The sequence below is a fragment of the Nicotiana attenuata genome, unplaced genomic scaffold, assembly GCF_001879085.1.
Source record: "Nicotiana attenuata strain UT unplaced genomic scaffold, NIATTr2, whole genome shotgun sequence".
Classification (NCBI taxonomy): Eukaryota; Viridiplantae; Streptophyta; class Magnoliopsida; order Solanales; family Solanaceae; genus Nicotiana; species Nicotiana attenuata.
The window spans coordinates 156,602-177,899 of NW_017671374.1; the positions used below are offsets into that span (position 1 = coordinate 156,602).

General features: G+C 35.3%; 1 protein-coding gene across 1 annotated transcript; it reads left to right on the forward strand.

Annotated features, from left to right (window-relative positions):
• Window positions 1–16,309: 16,309 nt before the first annotated feature.
• On the forward strand, window positions 16,310–20,903 carry LOC109207886 (zinc phosphodiesterase ELAC protein 2-like). The gene is made up of 10 exons (XM_019370887.1): window positions 16,310–17,627; window positions 17,727–17,781; window positions 17,915–17,958; window positions 18,065–18,472; window positions 18,549–18,811; window positions 18,926–19,073; window positions 19,187–19,237; window positions 19,420–19,769; window positions 19,856–20,375; window positions 20,475–20,903. The coding sequence occupies exons 1-10, from the start codon at window positions 17,565–17,567 to the stop codon at window positions 20,796–20,798; spliced, it is 2,226 nt and encodes a 741-aa protein (XP_019226432.1). The 5' UTR covers window positions 16,310–17,564; the 3' UTR covers window positions 20,799–20,903.
• The last annotated feature ends 395 nt before the right edge of the window (window positions 20,904–21,298 follow it).

Below are 21,298 nucleotides of genomic sequence, written 5' to 3' on the forward strand. Positions count from 1 at the left end.
AAAATATAATATTTCATAACAACCTTAATCAAATAGAAGTTCCACTCTGTTTTTAGTCAACTAAATTTATTTATTTTTTCCTTTTTTTTTCGAACAAAGAGCTGGAAAAAAAAAATGACTTAACTGGAAAAATAATACTAACAGATTACAGATGTGGTAAAAACTAATCAAATATCTAAAAATCAAATTGACGACTACAGTGTAAATTTACGCTGAGATTGGAAAACATACCAGTGAATCGAAGCAACCAGAGGCGGCAGCGACATATAATGTTTTGTATATAAATTAATTTCAAACTAGTATACGTACCCGCTCGATGCGTGGATTAGTTCAAAGGAAAAAGAGCAAAGAGAGGTAATAGAAAAAGAAATATATATAGCATTAGCCACGGGAAAGACCAAAGTCCTCTTCATTGTTGCATCAATTAAAAGCGATGTGGCTTGTTATTTTTGCCTTTAAGAGTACATTTGAAACATTAATACATAATCTTTTCTTCCATATTCTTGATAATGGTATATTGCATAGACGCTCCAGATCATATGTCATCGTCTGATAAAATAACACATGTCTTTGTGGGTTCGACTATATAGTATTAAAATTTGAAATTCTCACATAAAAACTTCATTTCAGGCAAAAAAATACGGCGATGAACAAAACTCAAATGTTTTATTCTAATAAATTAAGATTGATATTAGTACGAAATAATTTTACGTTATTTGGAACTCATTGATATGGAGAGATTTGTTCTTCATTTTGTAGCACCAACTATTATTAATTCCTTCTTTAAGCACATAATTTTGAGATCACATTGTTTCAAATATCATTACACAACTGGAAGGGGTGTGAACTTGAAAGTCTATCCGTTGAAAAACATAATATATAAAAGACTAAATATACATGATTAAATACAACTGTATATCAGGCTTGCTAAAACATTTATTTTCTTATCAACATGTGCTACCAAACAAAAGCTTTTCTATTGGCTGATAAAGATGAAATATAGGTTTACAGAAGTATATATCTATGTTCAATTCCGAATGTTCAGGGATTTGCTGCCAGCGAGTGCTTTTGCCCTACTATTCAGTTGCCCATTCTTTTTCTACACAACGGTGATATTGTCTTGTATTCTTTGCTCGCTTTAGTGCTGGTTAGTTATCTCTCTCTAGAAATGCAAGTCTAAACTTTTTTGTCCCGGGCAACTCTTTTGTGCTTGTCCGACTTATCCTATACCTGTCCGACTTTATCTTTGACTTTGGCTCAAAATTGTCTGTTTCACCATATACAGCGAACATATGTAGAAGGCGACATACCCTCTCTTGATAAACATAAAATACAGAGGGTAAGTTGCAAATCTACCATCAAAGATTCATGTTTTATATAGCAGTTTGTTAAATGTAGTACTATCGGCCAAAAAAAGTTGTAGTTCAAGCAACCAATTTAGAAATATGTACTTAATGTATTTCGAGCTCATTTATATGTAGACAATAATTCATGAAGTTTTAGCATATGTTGCGCCTTTCCGACTTGTACCATTCCTGTCTGACTTGTCGTGTGACTGTCCAACTTGTCCTACACCTTTTTTATTTAGAAAGTAAGTGATTATTATCTCTTTCATAAATGTTTGTGAAGATTGTAAGAGTGTTTCTCTCGTTTAGGAAGTTGTAACGACCCGACCGGTCATTTTGCCTATTAGAACCCCGTTCCCCTAAATAAAGCCTCCCGTACTTGCTTTAACTAATTTACGACTTGCGAGGACGATTGGTTCGGGAGTTGGAAGGGTTTTGAGTAAAATATGCTCATTTGCTTCTTAAGACTTTCTTAAAAGACCAAGTTTGACTTCGGTCAACATTTTATGAAAACGGACCCGGATTCGTGATTTGATAATTTCTGAGGGTCCGTGGGAAAATATGGGACCTGGGCGTGTGTCCGGAATCGAATTCCGAGGTCCCTAGCCCGAGTAATGAATTTTTATCTAAAATTGTTTAATTGAAACTTTAAGGAATTAAAGAAGCTAAGTAATCATTGATTCCCTAGGTATCGGGCTCGGATTTTGGTTCCGAAGCTTGCTACAGGTCCGTAATATCGTTTAAGACTTGTCCGTAAAATTTGGTGTCAATCCGAGTAGTTTAAGGGCGTTTTGACCCGTTAGAGGAGAATTAAGAACTTGAAGATTCAATAGTTTGATTCATTTGGTTTTAGGGGGTGATTCCAAGATTTAGCGTTGTTTTGAGTGATCCGAGCGAGGTTCGAGCGAAGTAGAAAAACTTAGGAAGAGCAAAAGATTTTGCTGCTTCTGTCATAACCGCATCTGCGGTTCTTGAGCCTCAGAAGCGGGACCGCAGATGCGGTCAGGCCATCGCAGAAGCGAAAAGAGCAGGCCAAGGGGAAAATCGCAGAAGCGGTTCTGCTTACGCGATCCCCAGAACGCAGATGCGGTCCAATCACTTTAGGCCCAAGCCGCAGAAGCGGCCCAGTAACCGCAGAAGCGGTTCCGCATATGCGGGCCTCAGACCGCAGAAGCGGTCCAATCCCCTCTTGCCCAGTTCCACAGATGCGGCCCCATCTTCGCAAATGCGGGACCACAGATGCGGTCCCCTAACCGCAGAAGCAGAAATCGCTGGGCAGTGGCCTTCATTTAATTCGAACTCAAACACCATTTTTTCATTTTACACTCCACACTTAGGCGATTTGGGGGCTTCCAAAGAGAGGGTTCCAACATAGCACTTCAAGGTAAGTTACTCCCATTCATTATTAGTTTAAATACATGTATGTTAGGTAGATTAAACACTAAAAATTAGATAAAATCAATGGGTTAGAGCTAGACCTAGTGTTTTGATAAAATTAAGATTTAAGCATGAAATTTGTTATGGAATGGACTAGAATTTATATATTATTGATCCTTAGGTTGTAGAGAACAATTTCCTTCGAAAAATATCGGAATCCGGGCACGTGGGCCCGGGGTCGGAATTTAGGAAACTTGTGGAAAAGGTTGGAAAATTACTTAAATAGTTAGAATTCGACCTTTTAAGCCTTTATTGACTAGTTCTTACCTATTTTAACTAGTTTGCGATCGTTCGGCTTCGAATTAAGAGCTTGGGCTTGTTCTCGATATTGGGAGCGCGCTTTGGAGCGAGGTGAGTCTCTTTTCTAACCTTGTAAGAGGGAATTGTCCCCGTAGGATTAATAATTGAGTAATTGTTGCTAAATGCGGGGGCTATGCACGCGCTAGGTGACGAGAGTCTGTGCGTAGCTACTACTATGTTAATGGTCCGGGTAGTTTAGGACCCACATCATGCTTATTTTACGTGGCTCTCTATATTATCTTGTTACTACGAGCACCTAGGATATGCTAGAGATTTAAAAAGGGAATAAGAACGTACTTGTACAATTGTTGAGATCTTGCTTGGCATTTATGACTATTGATGTGCCTTGTGTGTATACTTGATATTTCTTCTTATTTGTGGATCGGGCCGATCGCCTCGGTATGAATAGATGCATCTATAGGCGCGCCATCGACCCTCGGCAAGTGCACAGTTTATTTCTGTTGGATCGGGCCGTCGCCTCGGCATATTTGCGCATGCTTATATAGCTTTGCCTGAGATTGTTAAATATTGGTACTGCTTTCATGGCCCGAAATGCATTGATAATTGTAACTATAGTAATTGATTTATCGGAATCCTAGCAATAATATGACTTATATGCCTTGTTGTAACTGCTGCCTATTAAAGATTTTCATTGTTAAACTTATACTCATAGTATTATCTGACCCTAGTGAGTATCAAGTCGACCTCTCGTCTCTACTTCTTCGAGATTAGGTGGGATACTCACTGGGTGCATATTGTTTATGTACTCATGCTACGCTTCTGTACTTAAATGTACAGGGTCTGAGGCAGGTGGATCCGGTTATTTCTCTTGTGCGCATTCGTGAGCAGGCTTGGGACTTCTACGGTGAGCTGCTTTCCTTCCATGTCGATCCGCAAACGAAGAAGTCTTTCTTTTGTATTGTTATTTTTTGTCTATTCGGATCCAGACAGTAGGGTAGTGTGGTATTCTTTTGGATGTATATTCTACTAGTTGCCCGTAGCTTGTGACACCAGGTTCTGGCACACACTTTGGTAGACGATTATTTTGGGGTTGTGTAATCATATTATTGCAGTATTCATTTCTCCTAGTTTAAATTCCAATTTGAGTGTTTATTTCACTTATTTTAATTAAAAGCAACATAAGTATTTTAGAAATGTTTCCGCAATTGGTTTGCCTGACAAGGGTGTCAGGCGCGCTCATGACCTATTGTGAAAATGGGTCGTGAAAAAGTGGACAACAGTGTCATTAGGCATGTATCAAAAATAGAGTAATAACTTATTTGAGCACACTTTAAGATTGGTCACCTTCTCTTCTTATTATGTTATGGAAGTCAGAAGCTGTTATGAATTGAAGGACTTGATTGTTCCTAATATTTTTCCATCCATTGTCATCGTTGACAGTGTAATTTAAGTTACATTAAATTCCTTCATAAGAGAATATATTTTATCCATAGTCCACAGTAAATTTGATGGTTGTATTCTATGTAATCGTGTCTGCTAGTTATTACATCATAAAGCGATTGGGGACACAAGATATATTAATCAAGTTAATTTACTTTGGCATGTGTTGTTTCTCATTATTCATCTAGAAAACCAATCAGTGAAAATATATTTTATGCTGCATTGTGGCTATCTAATATGTACAATTGTATTTCTCTCTCCCCGGGCAGAGAAAGAGGCTAAGAAGAAAGCTAGGGCAAAAGAGTTGAGGAAATTGCCGAAAGCAAGGCAAAAGAAGGTTCAGGTGTTGTATTAAATTATTTTCCTAGTAGTTTATGATTCCGATATTTTTTGCACATTCTGTCTTAGTGCTATCTTGCAAAAATAATTGATGGTTCATCGTTTTGCTTTAGCCAAATTGCATGGCATGAATTAAGAAGCAAAAGTCCTAGAGTGATTTTTTTTGGTTGCCAGAAATTTTCTCTTCAATAATATATTAATTGTTTCTTCCTTGTGTTTTTTCTCCCTCGGATGAGGAAAAAAGAGTATCTGTAAGCAGCATAGAAGGTACATTTGCCTCTTAAGTATCCACACATGGGCTAATTTGTTCATCCTCCTATAATCGCTCTATCTCGCAGCATTCTCACATTAATTTTGCAGGCTGAGGCTGCTGAAGTCCAAACTGCTCCATCTGAATCTGAGAGAGGAATGCTTGCTGCTTCAGCTCTTAAAGGACAATCTCATTCTAGTCTTTCGGCAAAAATATCAAAAGAGGTCACAGAACAGTTGTATTCTTGTTATGCGTTTATAATAACTGCTCGAATGGGAATTAATCTTGGATGTGCTGGTCTCTGATATGTCTTTCTTTGTTTTGCCAATCAGGAGGAACTAAGAAGAGCTCAAAATTCTGAAAGGGAAAAAAGAGGAGCTGCAGTTGAGAGAAAATTAGTTGCTGCTGCAGCCCTCAAAGCTCAAGGCACTGGCTCAGTTTTTGCTCCAATATGTGGCTCGGCAACTGACATTCAATGTTCTTGCTGTAATGGGTCATTGGCTGGAAAGTTTCCCTTTCAGAGATATAATTACAAGTATTGCAGCAGCGCATGTATGCACGTGCACAATTGAAGTTCCATCTATAACTGTAGAATAGTAATCAACAGAAGCAGCTCCAGTTAAGGATTCATCATACTTACTCTCATGAACTGTACTTTGAAGATTTGTATCGAGAAAAATAAACATCATTATTGACAAACTTAACTGATAGTCAGTATTAAAAGAATCGTTGACTACTTTTCTTGACTTGCATAAAACTAAGAGTACCCTAATGTGTTCTGAAAAATTACATGAGAAATTCACTCGTTTCCTTTTTTGGTTCTTTTGCCTAATTGAAAGAAAAACTCCGTAGGTCTCTTGGAGACATTCGATTTAAAAAAGAAGGAAAACTCCTAAGAACATGAAAGATTAATTTTCATCGGTAGCCATGAAACCAAGAAGAAAAGAAAGAGAGCTTACTAAATAAAGATTTGCCAATTTATATCAAGTAAGCAAGCTAGCTCAATTGCGGGGCCTCAAGGGTCTTCTCCAACGGCCTCAATTTTGCATCTTGGAACATCTGATATAGAGGGATTGATGCTCATGCTCACCTGATTTGTCATGACCCTTCTTTTGCACTGGAAACTTCAGCATATTACATGAGAAATTCACTCGTTTCCTTTTTGGTTCTTTTGCCTAATTGAAAGAAGAACTCCGTAGGTCTCTTGGAAACATTCTATTTAAAAAAGAATGAAAACTCCTAAGAACATGAAAGATTAATTTTCATCAGTTGCCATGAAACCAAGAAAAAAAGAAAGAGAGCTTACTAAATAAAGATTTGCCAATTTATATCAAGTAAGCAAGCTAGCTCAATTGCGGGGCCTCAAGGGTCTTCTCCAACGGCCTCAATTTTACATCTTGGAACATCTGATATATAGGGATTGATGCTCATGCTCACCTGATTTGGCATGGCCCTTTTTTTGCACTGGAAACTTCAGCATATTACATGAGAAATTCAATCGTTTTCTTTTTGGTTCTTTTGCCTAATTGAAAGAAAAACTCTGTAGGTCTCTTGAGACATTCTATTTAAAAAAGAAGGAAAACTCCTAAGAACATGAAAGATTAATTTTCATCAGTAGCCATGAAACCAAGAAAAAAAGAAAGAGAGCTTACTAAATAAAGATTTGCCAATTTATATCAAGTAAGCAAGCTAGCTCATTTGCGGGGCCTCAAGGGTCTTCTCCAACGGCCTCAATTTTGCATCTTGGAACATCTGATATATAGGGATTGATGCTCATGCTCACCTGATTTGGCATGGCCCTTCTTTTGCACTGGAAACTTCAACATATCTGGAGAATGAAAAAGAATTTAAAGGTGTTCGATCTGGAAATTAAAGGAACATTGATTGATAACATCCCTATAGTTTTAACTGAAATTCTATATGTTCAGAAAAGGCAGAACTAAATTATATTCCGTGCACCGGGCTGCTATCACACAGACGACAAAACTTTAAATGTTGAAATTTTCTGAATTTTTAATAGAGTGACTTGTATCATTCATCAATACAAAATTAAGCAATCCAGCCAAAAAAAACTTCACTCAGAAGAAAGTTTTCTCAAAGCTGCTCATTGGAGATCTATGTTAATTCATTTCGGGGGCTCTAACCAGGGATAAAAACTTTAAATGTTGAAATTTTCTGAATTTTTAATAGAGTAACTTGAATCATTCATCAATACAAAATTAAGCAATCCAGCCAAAAAAAACTTCACTCAGAAGAAAGTTTTCTCAAAGCTGCTCATTGGAGATCTATGTTAATTCATTTCGGGGGCTCCAACCAGGGATAAAAACAGGATTTCCCCACGCTTTTAGTATCTATTTATAAATGTTAGTACCAAACCATACCTAATAAGTAAGCCTTTCCACAATTAGCCATTACCCAATGCATCTTATACAAAAGAAATATGTTCCAAATCTGACTGTGCCATCTCAGAATGAAGAAACAGGTAGGATAATTGACCAACTCATCCTCCTTACAAAGATAACAGCAGTTTATCACAAAACACAATCTTGTGATACAAATATTAATGAAGTTTATCAAAATTTTTAATACAGCATATAGGCCTACTTACTACTGAATATACAACAACAACAACAACAACAACCCAGTAAAATCCCACAAGTGGGGTCTGGGGAGGGTAGTGTGTGCGCAGACCTTACCCCTACTTACTACTGAATATAAATCCTTGAATTCTAATAATCCAGTTTTTCGTGTATCTTTCGAAGAATCCGAGTCTGGCCAGATCTAAAAAATTTATTGTCAAATATATGTATCCACATGTATAAGTAAAATAAGTGTCATCTTAAAGGACAAATTAAAAGTGATCGATGTACTTACCTTGCATTCTTTCTCTTCATATATGCCTTGAATATTATTGTAGTCAGGATCCAAACAAATATAAGAAAATAATTGAGTTAAAAAAAAGACCTAAAATATGCAATTTAACGAAAATCTGCAACTTAAATACAGGATTTTGCTACTGATTGACAATCAGTGATTGTCCCATGAATATGCACATAGAAATTAAAAAAATATACGAATAGCAAATCAAAAAAGCCAACTTTGCAAATTAAAAAATAGAGAAGCAAAACGTGATACATGCATCTGTATATCACCGAGAAAGATATTTGAGGATACATATGTTTAGTGCACTGATTCTTCAATCGAGTTTTGCTACTGATTATCCCATGAATGCGCACACATGCAAATTAAAAAAACAGAGTTACCAAAATAAATTATAAGACAATAACATATTTTTAATACCTTTTCTTCTGGTAGAACCGATTCAATCGAGAATGTAGCGTCAGAATTCTAACAATTTGGTACTTCCCATATATTGCCTTTTTGAAATTGTTATAGCCTTGATTAATATTTTGCATAAACCGTATGTTTCCTTGAATTTTTGAGCGAGATTTGAATTTAAGAACACGGGAGAAATGGAAGTTGGCTGCCAGTTTGGAGAAGTATGTTTTGTGAGTTTCAATTTGCTTATGTTTCGTGTGTCGTGCGTGGTTGAGCGATTGTCCATTATCTTTAGGTTAGGTTTTGGAGAGAAAATTTAGGGAAAGTAGGTTTTAAATGTGCGATTTTTTAAATCAGTTTTCTTTTTTAAAGTTAAAGAGTAAAATACGTAAAAATTTATGGTCTTCATGGTTCAAAAGTAGATGATCGCTTTTTGAAGGAATTTTTATTTCCAAATAATTTTGAATTAGTTAATTTGTTAAAATGTATGTTTTAAAATCATTTAATCTTTTAGAAATAAATAAATATGAAATTTTGAATTAAATAAAGCTCTTTAATAAAAACGTCCGGTCTTCATGGTTCAAAGTTAAAGAGTATTTTAAAATGTGCAATTTTTAATTTTAAATAATAATCTAAATCAGGTTTAGTTTTTAAAAGTTAAAGATTAAAAAATGTATATCTAAAATCAGTTAATTTATTTATAATAAAGAAATACTTATTTTAAAAAAGTAAAGAAATCTGAAATTTGTGAAGGAGTTTTTATTTTTTTCAAATAATTTTGTAGCTCCTATATTTTTGGAGGGTTGTCCTAAAGTGCCAAATGGCATATTGTGATGATGCCACTTGGCGTAATGAGAATATTTTTTCTTCTCCTTTTAATTATAGATAGATACTCCCTTGTTCCAATTTATGTGAACCTGTTTGACTGGGCACGAAGTTTAAGAAAAAATGAAGAATTTTGGAATTTGTGATCCTAAACAACTCAAAAAGGGGGCAGAGCATTTGTGTGGTTATAAAAACTTCTTATTAAGGGTCGAATTGTAACTTTAAGCTAAATTGTTTCCAAATTTAAAAAGGAGTCATTCTTTTTGGAACGGATCAAAAAGAAAATAGTTCACGGAGGGAGTAGTAGTCTATATCTATATCTATATCTATATCTATCTATATATTATTAAAAGGAGAGGAAAAAGCCCTCTCCTTAATCCAAATGTCATCATCAGAATATGCCACATGGTAGTTTAGGACAAGCCTCCAAAGAAATAGGAGCTAAAAAGTTATTTGAAAAATAACTGCTTCACGATTAATAGAATTTGTTAATTTTGAATATATGTTTTTGAGTAATGATCCAGAAAGATGAATATTTTCCTTAAAACATGGAAGATATGCATCTGAATTGTACGATAAAGTATTCCACCAAATTTACAAAAAAGTAAAAATCTGTTTTAAGTTTCTGTTTTTGAGTAATGGTGTAGAATATATAAATAGTTTTCCTTGAAACATGGAAGATGAATTTGAATTACACGATAAAGTGGTCAACTCAATTTATTTAATTATTTTTCAAATAATAGTTATTTAATTATTTTAAATTCAAAGTCAAAATCAATTGCTTGGTTGTGAGTGCTCCAAAATGTTTACACCATTTTGTTTCCTTAATAGTTATTTCAACTTTTAAGTACGTATTAGGATATTTCGTTGTTTTTAATTTTTTAAAATTTGTGACTTCATTGCAAATCAAAAAAAAAAAAGATTTATTTTGTTAAGAAAATATCATGAAGAACTTCTCCGATTTCTTTTTTTTTCCCCTTTTTTCCAAAGACTCTTCTCCTCTAAATGATGAAGCCACAACAATTAAGGTATGCTTTAGTTAACTTTAAGTTCTTAAATTGTTTAATATTCTGGGTATTATTTTTTTTTCTGTGTTAATATTATATTAATCCATTTGATTTATTAATTTTAAAAATCTCAAGATAATTTAGTCATGCCATTCAAAGAAGATGGGTATGATCATATAAATGCGTTTAGAGGCTAAAATGAGAAATAATATATCAACAACTTTGTAAGATCATGAGCCATCTCAAGTTTATTATTGGGAAGTTAGAAGCAAAAGTTCATTTTCATGTTGCATATGATTTTAATATAAAATATCGGTACAATTTATAAAATAATAGTGAATCAAATCTTTGTTTATAAGTTATAAAAAGTTCAAGCAATTAAGTAAAATCCTGCTAAAAGATTGTTAAATTATTATGTTTAGATGCCACCAATATACTTAGCTCTATCTCAAGTTTGGATTGATTTACATTATTTATATCGATTGATATAATATTTATTTTATAAATTTAAAGAATGAAGCAATTTTGAGTAATAAAATAAAAGTGTTAGTTAAATAGTAGTAAATAACCCTAATCCCATATGTAATAGGAGTAGGACATGTATTATATATGGCTCATTGTATCATTGTTAACAACTAATCAATAATATTTTTTCTCCCGTGCATTCTCACAAAAAGTATAAAAATAATTTAGGTTTAAGAAATATAAAATATCAATTTATATTGTATTAACAGAGGAATGATAGGCAAGGACATAAGTGAAAAACTGAAAAATAATCGTATGATAAGGTACTTAATTAAAACTGCAAACACAAAATATATGCAACAAGATAAATCGTATGATAAAGTTCATTTTCATGTTGCATATGATTTTAATATAATATTATAAAATATCGATACAATTTATAAAATAATAGTGAATCAAATCTTTGTTTATAAGTTATAAAAAGTTCAAGCAATTAAGTAAAATCCTGCTAAAAGATTGTTAAATTATTATGTTTAGATGCCACCAATATTCTTAGGTCTATCTCAAGTTTGGATTGATTTACATTATTTATATCGGTTGATATAATGTTTATTTTATAAATTTAAAGAATGAAGCAATTTTGAGTAATAAAATAAAAGTATAAAAATAATTTAGGTTTAAGCAATATAAAATATCAATTTATAATGTATTAACAGAGGAATGATGGGCAAGGACATAACTGAAAAACTGAAAAACTGAAAAATAATCGTATGATAAGGTACTTAAAACTGCAAACACAAAATATATGCAACAAGAAAAGAAAAAAAGTATACGACTAAAAAATTATTGTGTGTGTGTGTGTATATATACATATATATATATATATATGTGTGTGTGTGTGTGTCATATTTGATTTTGCTATGAGAAAGTCTTTAAATTATGATTCAACAAAACATATTTTACGGATAAGGTTATCTAACTGAAATCTTAATAAATGTTAAATGAAAACGAATATAATTTAAATTCATGTGTACGTAATATCAATAACTAAAACTAAAATTAAATATACCATATTGGAAACAAAATATAAGTAATTCCAAATTATTATTTATTATAAGTAAAATACTAAATAAAAAAGTTAACGAAAGTATTATAGTAAAAAAAAAATGCATATAAGATGATGGGAGGATTATGTGAGGAATTCATGATTTTGAATAATGTGTAAAACAAATAAAGTAAATAATTATATAATGTTAAAAGTTATGGTTAACAAATTTAGACAATGAACGAAGATTATATATTGATATTTTTATTAGTATTAACTAATTTAACCATTTGAGATGCTAAGTTAGCATTCTCTTTTGTAAGCTTTACAATATATTTTACAATATGCTAAATCATATAATTATCTAATAAACCTGTATATTCATGATTATATTTATTAATTATCCGCGCAACGGGTATGTATACTAGTTTATTATAAAAAGTGGTGGTAAGTATTTTTGTTTTTACTCTAAAAAGTAAAACCTACCTACTTTGACGTGCTCATAACCCCTTGTGCTCGGCAAACCAATTCTCCCTGTGTTTTGGGAACTGCCATGCAACTGCAGAACTCTAATGGGGAAGAAGACGAAGAACAAAAGAAGGGCTGAGGGTAATGATAATAATGATAGGCCGAAGAAGAAACCTCAACCCAAAGAACAAAACAAGTCCAATGGTGGTAATGGAAAGGCATACGTACAGGTACCTTCAGTTGTTACATCTTCCTGTTGTTCAGAATATAATGCTCAAAATCATCTGGTTTTTGCTATCAATCTTAACGTTTTTTTTTTTTTTTTTTTTTTGTAATTTAAAAAGCTAAACCTTTTTTCTTAACCTTGGAGATCTTTCTCTAATAAACTTTGCTGCTTTGTGTTAGTTTTGTGTTTTAACATTATTATTATGCCTTGTGTTCATTATTTGTGTCAAAAGATTCGCTGCTTCATAAGCGCATAAACCCTGCTAATCAAAATATAGTACTCCCTCCGTCCCAATTTATGTGGCGGAGTACAAATTTCAAGAGTGATTCACAGTGATTTTTTCATACGCCTTTTAGATATTTTGAGTTGTTAATTATTGTGATTTATAGTACTTTTTGCATAGTTTTCAAATATATAAAATTTGTTTTAAGAAACTTAGAGATTCTATCGAATTCACGGTCAAAATTAAGAAGCTTGACTCTTGAAGTAAATTGGGACAGAGGGAGTACTAACAATTATATGCAAGTGGTTTTGGTGAACTTATTTTATGCCCTGAGAAAAGGCAAAGCGTAAAGGTTTCTCCTTTCTATTAGTTTTGCATGATAACATTCACTGAATCTGTCAGAATATTCAGTGGAAGGCGTATGTGCTTATAACGTATTTTAACATATGTGTATATTAATCTAATCGAATTTGTTATTTGAATCCCTTGCTTTTTCACACCTCAGAAAAAATTAGCTTATTTTGATTCTTTGAATTTCTCACAGATCCTGGGAAATGGCATGGATACTCAAGATACATCACCCTCTGTCCTCCTCTTTTTTGAAAACCGGAGATTTTTATTTAATGTTGGAGAAGTAAGTATTTTTCAAGTTTCCAGATGTAAATAACACTAAAGGGGTCATTTGGTTCTAGTTATGCAACAATAATATGGCCTGGACTATTATATGGTGAATTGTTCTGCGATGAATAATAATGAGGGAATTAGTAGTCAAAGATTGAGCTAACCAAGTCAAGAATTAGCTTAATCCTATTATTGCTAAAATACATATTCTTGTTTTACATTCTATCTCGTATAAAAATTCATAAATTGCCATCTAAGTAATGCGGGATTTTATATCGAACACCAAGCATTGTAGTTTTTTGTTTTGATGAAGTAAGAGATATTATAAAAAGCATCAAGAAGATGCAAAAGAGCACTGTCCAGGTGCTAATACAAAAGATGATATGTTAGCTCTGTACAGATGGTCCTATGCTAGTGTTAGGGAGCTAACAAAATCCAAAAATAATTCGGGGGAGCTAATAGGGGAGAGGTTACTCCAGCTATATAACAAAACTATACAATTAGCTTTCAAGGAGTAATTTGGAGTTGCTAAACCCTCAAAACATCTTCTATTCAAATTCCTTTATGTTCAAATAGCCCCAAAAATACATCCAGGAATCATTTTCCAGATCTTGCTGATGGATTTACCAACTTTCCATAGACTCCAGCTACCATAAGCATCTTTAATACTCTCTGGCATCACCCAGTTGAGTCCTAAAACCGAAAGGAACATATTCCAAATATTCGCAGCGACTGGACAATGCAAAAATAAATGTCTGTTTGTTTCAAAATCCTGCTGGCACATGCAACATCTATTAAATATGGGAATACTCCTTTTGCAAAGATTATCTTGAGTGAGGCACGCTTCCTTCAATGCAGTCCAGCTATGACATATAACTTTGGGGGGTAATTTTGTTTTCCAGCTGAGCTTCCAAGGCCAATTATCCATCATTTCATTTTGAACAATATTGTGTAGGTATCCTGCTTTCACTGTGTATATTCCTTTAGTACTTGCTCCCCATATGAGTTTATCTAGAAGCTGCTCATTGACCATGCATTTCTCCAATTGTTCCAGAAGGATAAGTAATTCACCCAATTCTCAGTCTTGCACATTTCTTCTAAGGATTGGAAACCAAGAATTGTCTGCTCTATTCTGAGAGACAATTGAATCAGGTCTGCTTGCTATTTGATAGAGGTTTGGAAAGTCATTTTGTAGAGTTGAATCCCCTAGCCACTTGTCTTTCCAAAACTTAACATTAGCCCCATTACTGATTTGAAATTTGCTATTCTAGCTGAACTCCCCCCATAGTTTGATTATGTATTTCCAAGGTCCAACCCCATGTGCCGCCCTAGAGACTTTTGTTCACCAGTTACTCTGGACCCCATGTTTTGCATTCACCACTTTCTTAGAGGTTGACTGTTCCTCTTGCACATATCTCCATAGCCATTTCACGAGTAGGCATCTGTTGTATGTGACAATGTTTTTGATGCCCAGGCCTCCAAGAGATTTAGGCAATGTCACTCTCCCCCATTTCACTAAATGAAACTTGTGTGATTCGCTATTATTCACTAAATGAATAAAAAGTTCCTTCTTATTCTGTCCAGTTTCTTTTGTACCTTTGAGGGGATGGGAAAAAGAGACATAAGATAAGTAGGGATACTGTCTAGGACACTGTTGATGAGTGTGAGTCTGCCCCCCATGGATAAGTATTGCATTTGCCATGTAGCTAGTTTCTTTTCAAATTTCTCCACCACTCCATTCCAGATTTCAGATGATTTGTGCTTAGCACCCAAAGGCAGTCCCAGATAGGTCGTTGGAAATGAGCCTATCTCACAGCATAAAATATCTGCTAGCATTTCCAAATTCTGTACTTCATTAACCGGGTATATAATGCTCTTTATCATGTTGATGTGGAGGCCAGATAGAACTTCAAATATAAGCAATGTCAGATTTAAATATTGCACCTGTGATACCTCTGCTCCACAAAAAATTAGAATGTCATCTGCATATAGCAAATGAGAAATAGTGACTGTATTTTCAGCATTGGTGCCAATTTCAAAACCTTGAATCCATTGTAATTCTCTGGCCTTGTCTAGCATTTTGCTCAACCCTTCCATGGCTAGGATGAAGAGAAAAGGGGACAGGGGAGAAAAAAAACCAACTGGACTGGAGTTCACTAGGATTGAATACTTGACTGATGTAATGCTGAACTTTATCCACTTGAGCCATTTCTCCCCGAAACCCATCTTCTTTAAGATAGTGAAAAGATATTGCCAGTTTACTTGATCAAATGCCTTTTCTATATCGAGCTTGTATAGAATTCCAGACTCCCCTTTCTTTTGCTTCCAATCCAGTATATCATTGGCAATAAGTGAAGTATCTGTGATTTGTCTACCTTTTAGAAAAGCATTTTGACTCCCAGAAACAAGCTTGCATATTACAGTTTTCAATCGTTCAGCTAAAATTTTTGCTGCGATCTTATAGACTTAGTCTAATAGGTCTATAATCTTTTAGTTCAATAGCCCCCTTTCTTTTGGGATCAATGCAATGAATGAAGCATCGCAAGATCTCACCATATGGCAGTGTTGGTGAAAATGATTCATGGCACCAATGACATCAGATTTTATTATGACCCAAGCCTTCAGAAAGAATCTCATGGTGAATCCATCAGGACCTGGTGCCTTATCCGGAGCACAGGACTTGATGGTGGCTAGTATTTCTTCTTCCCCAAACTCTTTTTCAAGCTCCTCCGTTTCCTCCTCTGAGATGCAGGCCAAATCTTCAAAGTTAGCTGTTGGTCTCCAATGTTCAGCTTCAGAGTAGAGGCCTTCATAGAAGCCCAATATTTCCTGTTTGATCTGGTTCTTGTCCTCAATAATGTCTTCCCCCACTTTGAGCCTGTCAATGCAATTGTATCTCTTGTGACTATTGGCCATCTTTTGGAAATACTTGGTATTTCTATCTCCCTCACTTAGCCATAAACATCTAGATTTCTGTCTCCAGGATGTTTCCTCCGATTTGGCAATATTCTGAATTTCCATCTTTAGATCAAGCATTTTGGACTGCTCCATGGGTGATAGCAGCCTGGTCTCACTAGCTTGGTCCAGAAACATTAATTCCTCCCGTGCCTTGCTCCTCTGGGATTCAATTTTGCCGAAAACTTCTCTACTCCAAGTTGATATGTCTTTCTTCAGTAGTTTCAACTTTTGGACCAGGATGTATTCTGGAGTGCCTACAACTGAGTAGCTCTGCCACCACTCCTTGACTTTGTCAAGAAAACCTTCTACCTGCAGCCACATGTTCTCGAATTTGAAATAGGTTGGGCTAGTCTCCCATTCGCCATTTTCAAGCATGATTGGTCTGTGATCAGATATGACTTTGGGAAGAGCAATTTGAGATACTTTCTTGAAGCTATCATTCCATTCTGGGGAGATAAGGAATCTGTCAATTCTGGATGCTTGAAGCAACTCCATTATCACCCCCCACTGTTACCACATGATTTTAATTCTGCCCAACCTGTCCACCGATTCCCCCAAACTTGAAGTGCCAGCCTATTCGAACAGTCTTCTATTTTAGTTTCCTGTAGGCAAATTACATCAGCTTTCCATTTATAAAGAAGGGACTTCATTGTTTCCCTTTTCCCAGCACCACTCAACCCACACACGTTCCAACTCAAGACTTTTAACTTCATCCAGAGAAGGATTTGTAGTGCCTGCCCCTATCTCGCTTGTCATCTCCCTCATAATTTACTAGACATTTTAATTTTTCCATCTCCTTCTCTTTCTTTGACTTCCCCTTCTTTGACGCCTGACTTCTCTGTTTTTGTTGCAGTGCTTAACTATGCAGTGCTTAACTATGATTAGTTTTTCTTACACAAAAAACAAGCGAGCCCCAACTGTCTTATTGTTCCTGCTGATACTAAAAGGATAACTTAGTTCTATTGTGATTCCATTTTGTTAGTTTGGCAATACATTTCATTTCTATTTTATTGAGTATTAGGGCCATTGTCTTGATTCTATTGTGAAATAGATCGATGAATTTGTCCTAAAAAAGGAGATTCCTGCTCAAGTCATTTTCCGTTTCATGTTGAGGCATAGTTGATTGATCGTTTAATCTACCTATTCTCGATTTTCCAGAATAAACGTTTAGTAGATGAGTGAGGACGCGTGATGATGTAATAATGTTTTTATTATTGTTCTAGTAGGTTTCCTCTTCATAGAAATGTTCTACAGACTGCTTTCCACCCTTGCCCTTCTTGCTCTTTGTTGGTTCTTGTTTCCTTTGTCAAAAAGGGATTGATAAATTGGAAGAAAAGAAAAAAGTACTTTTAAACTTATTTTGCATCACTTTTTATGCTCTTCTGCTCCCAGGGACTGCAACGCTTCTTCACAGAGCATAAAATGACTTTGTCAAAGGTATCAGATCCACAACCTTACTGTTCTAATCCTAGTCTATAGTGTATGTTACCGTGTCGTTGATCTAGGGGAATATACATGTGTCTTTTTTTTTCCCAGATTGATGACATACTTCTATCACGTGTCTGCTCAGAAACTGCTGGTGGACTCCCAGGTTGGTTATTATTGAGCACAATATGTTGTGATCTTTTTGAGTGCCTGGATCAAATCAACCCTCGAAAAAATTCTGGCTTATTTATTGCAGTTGATTAAGAACCACCTAAGAAGTTCAATCGTTTTACTTGCAGGTCTCTTATTGACTTTGGCTGGGATGGGCAAAGAAGGGATGTCTGTGAGTGTCACATTAGCTTATTTTACTAGCTATATATTCATAACAAAATTTCTTGAACTATAAGTGGTGTTTGAAAATTTGATACCAGTTCAGTATTTGTTTGTAGGTCAATTTATGGGGTCCCCCGGATCTCGATCAGTTGGTTGAAGCAATGAAATCTTTCGTCCCAAATGCTGCCATGCTTTCTACATGTAGTGTTCTCTCAATGCATGGATCTGATGAAGTTGCTACTGCTTCTTCAATGAAGTTTGATTATCTTTATGTTCCCATTGTTGATAATGTTGTCAATATATCTGCTGTTCTGTTGCGACCATGTTGCTCGAAAGTGTGTGACTCAGTGAAGGAAGTTGCGTTAAATCCTGATGAGCTTTCGGTGGTTTATATTTGTGAGTTTCCAGAGATCAAAGGGAAGTTCGATCCAGATAAGGCTGCTAAATTTGGGGTGGAACCTGGGCCAAAATATGCTCAATTGCAACGTGGAAATTCAGTGCAGTCAGATAACCTAGACAGCACCGTAAGTTGGAAGGATTCTTTTCAAAGCTTACCTTGGACTTTATAGTCTATAATTAGGTTCGGTGCTTCGTTTGCAGGATAATGCCGTGCAGGTTCACCCGTGTCAAGTTATGGAGCCTTCTATTCCCGGTCCTATTGTGCTCCTTGTTGACTGCCCGACACTCTCTCATCTGCAAGAATTGTCATCTTTACAGTCTCTTACTCCATATTACCTGAATACATCTGAGCAGCCCGTTGAAATGGGCAAAAAAGTAAATTGTTTGATACACCTTAGCCCTGCATCTGTAACAAATACAACTGCATATGAGCAATGGATGACCAAATTTGGTGGACATGAGCCGTAAATAACCTTATTATCTTCTCTTCTTTTCAAATGCATATCTAGCTTTGTCCAATAAATTTTTGTTTTCCTGTTTATATGGTCATATGTTGATTATTCGTGTGCCATCTGCAGGAAGAATATTGAGATTCCAATTCTGAAGTCCAGTTCAAGAGTTGCTGCAAAACTTAACTACCTGTGCCCTCAATTCTTTCCTGCTTCTGGTTTTTTGTCCCTTAAGCAATTGAATGGCCTACCATCAGTCTCAAAGTTCCCAAGGGAGGTATACCTTACTGATACTCTGTTTGGATAAGCAATAAATTTTACTGTTGATAATGACTGGATCTTGAGTATGTTTGCCTAATCGAGCAGTTACTTTAATTTTGTTCATTTCAGTTGTCTCCTCCTGCTTCATGTCGGTTCATTTATGCGGAGAACCTTCTCAAGGTGAGAACCGATATAGTTTGGTTGAAATAGTTCTGGCCCAATATTAGAACCTGGAATTATTGATGCTCTATATAAATAAAAAAATTCCTTACCTATCAAAAAGAGAAAAAAGACTAAGAAAGTACAGACCAAGTTTTAACTTTAATGCTTGGTTTAAAAATGAACTTTGTTTTCTGGAACAGTTCAATCTTCTTCCATATAAAGATCTTGGATTAGACAATTCTGGTGTTCCTGCAACTACTTGTCGGACAGAAATCATAGATGAGCTAATTTCGAAAATTCCAGAAATTGTGAGTGCTTCTGAACATATTACCCAACTGTGGCATGGGAACAATGGAACAAATGGAGGCACTCCATTACCTAGCTGTTTGGAAGGTATAACAAGAGAGGATATGGAGATTGTTGTTCTTGGAACTGGTTCATCGCAGCCTTCAAAATACCGAAATGTTAGTTCTATTTTTATTAATCTTTTCTCAAAGGGAAGTATTCTGTTAGATTGTGGTGAAGGAACACTGGGACAGCTAAAAAGAAGGTAATATGGGAGTTCATTAACACAAGCCTATCATAACCTTATGGTTTTTCCTAAATGTGTGATATAGTGTGCTCTTTCCGAAACAGATTTGGTGTTGAAGGTGCTGATGAAGCTGTAAAAGGTTTAAGGTCTATTTGGATTTCTCATATTCATGCGGATCATCATGCTGGCCTTACAAGAATTCTTACTCTGAGACGTGATTTGCTCAATGAAACTCCCCATGAACCTTTAATTGTTGTAGGTCCTCAGAAACTTGAGATATTTCTTGATTGGTACCAAATGCTCGAGGATCTAGATATGCAGTTCCTTGATTGTAGGGATACCACAGAATCTTCGTGGAAGGCTTTTGAGTCGAACGAAGACAATGATGCTAATGGGAGTGCGAGCAGGCTAAAGAACATACTCAGAGAAGCAGGACTGACGACGTTGAATAGTGTTCCCGTTATTCACTGTCCACAAGCTTATGGAATTGTCCTGAAGTCCGCTGATAGGACTAATGTTACTGGGAAGACGATACCAGGTTGGAAGATTGTTTACTCTGGTGACACCAGGCCTTGTCCTGAACTGGTTGAAGCCTCTCGTGGAGCAACAGTTCTCATACATGAGGCATGTTACTAAATGACGTTGAAATATTTTCTGTCGATAACAATTCTTCTATCCCAAAATTAATTTACAGTTTTGATTATTCTGGGCCATTTGCTGCAGGCTACCTTTGAAGATGGTATGGTGGAAGAGGCTATAGCGAAAAATCACAGCACAATGGGGGAAGCTGTTGATGCAGGGGACGCTGCTGGAGCATATCGCGTCATCCTCACTCACTCCAGCCAAAGATACCCTAAAATTCCAGTATTTGATGAAACCTACATGCACAAAGCATGCGTTGCTTTTGATCTGATGAGCGTTAACTTAGCTGACCTGCCCATGCTTCCAAGAGTTCTTCCATATCTTAAACTCCTGTTTCGTGATGAAATAGTTGTTCATGAATCTGATGATGGTGATGATGTCAATTCTGCTATAGCGGAGGTTTAAATAGCACTTTTTATGGCAACCATTTTTTAATTATTTATTACAGGAGCGCCTTCATAGACTTTTCAATTTTTCCAGTCCAAGTTGCCTTTTTCTCCTTCAGTTTAAGTTACTTGACTTCCTTTGTTGGTTATGGTAGTGAAGTTTTTGTTATTTAAGAAGTTAATGAAATTTGTCCTTTAATTCTTTCGGTTTAAATGAAGAAGAGTAAATCACAAAGTAATAAATCAATAAATTGGGTGGTGGAGCAAAAAATTTAAAGAAATTGAACTTATGACCACAAATTTTCTCCCTTAAACACTTATTGTTTGATGATACTTAACCTCCTTACTGGAAAAAGTCTTTTATAGAGAGTTGTACTGTGACATCACGAGCTCAATTCACAAGAAGTCACAGAGACTTTAAAAATGCCAACAGGTTCATTACAGCCAATTGATTTCTCGCACTAAATAGTTCCCAATTTGCTCACCCTACTCTTTCAGGACCATAATGTAGACGACAAG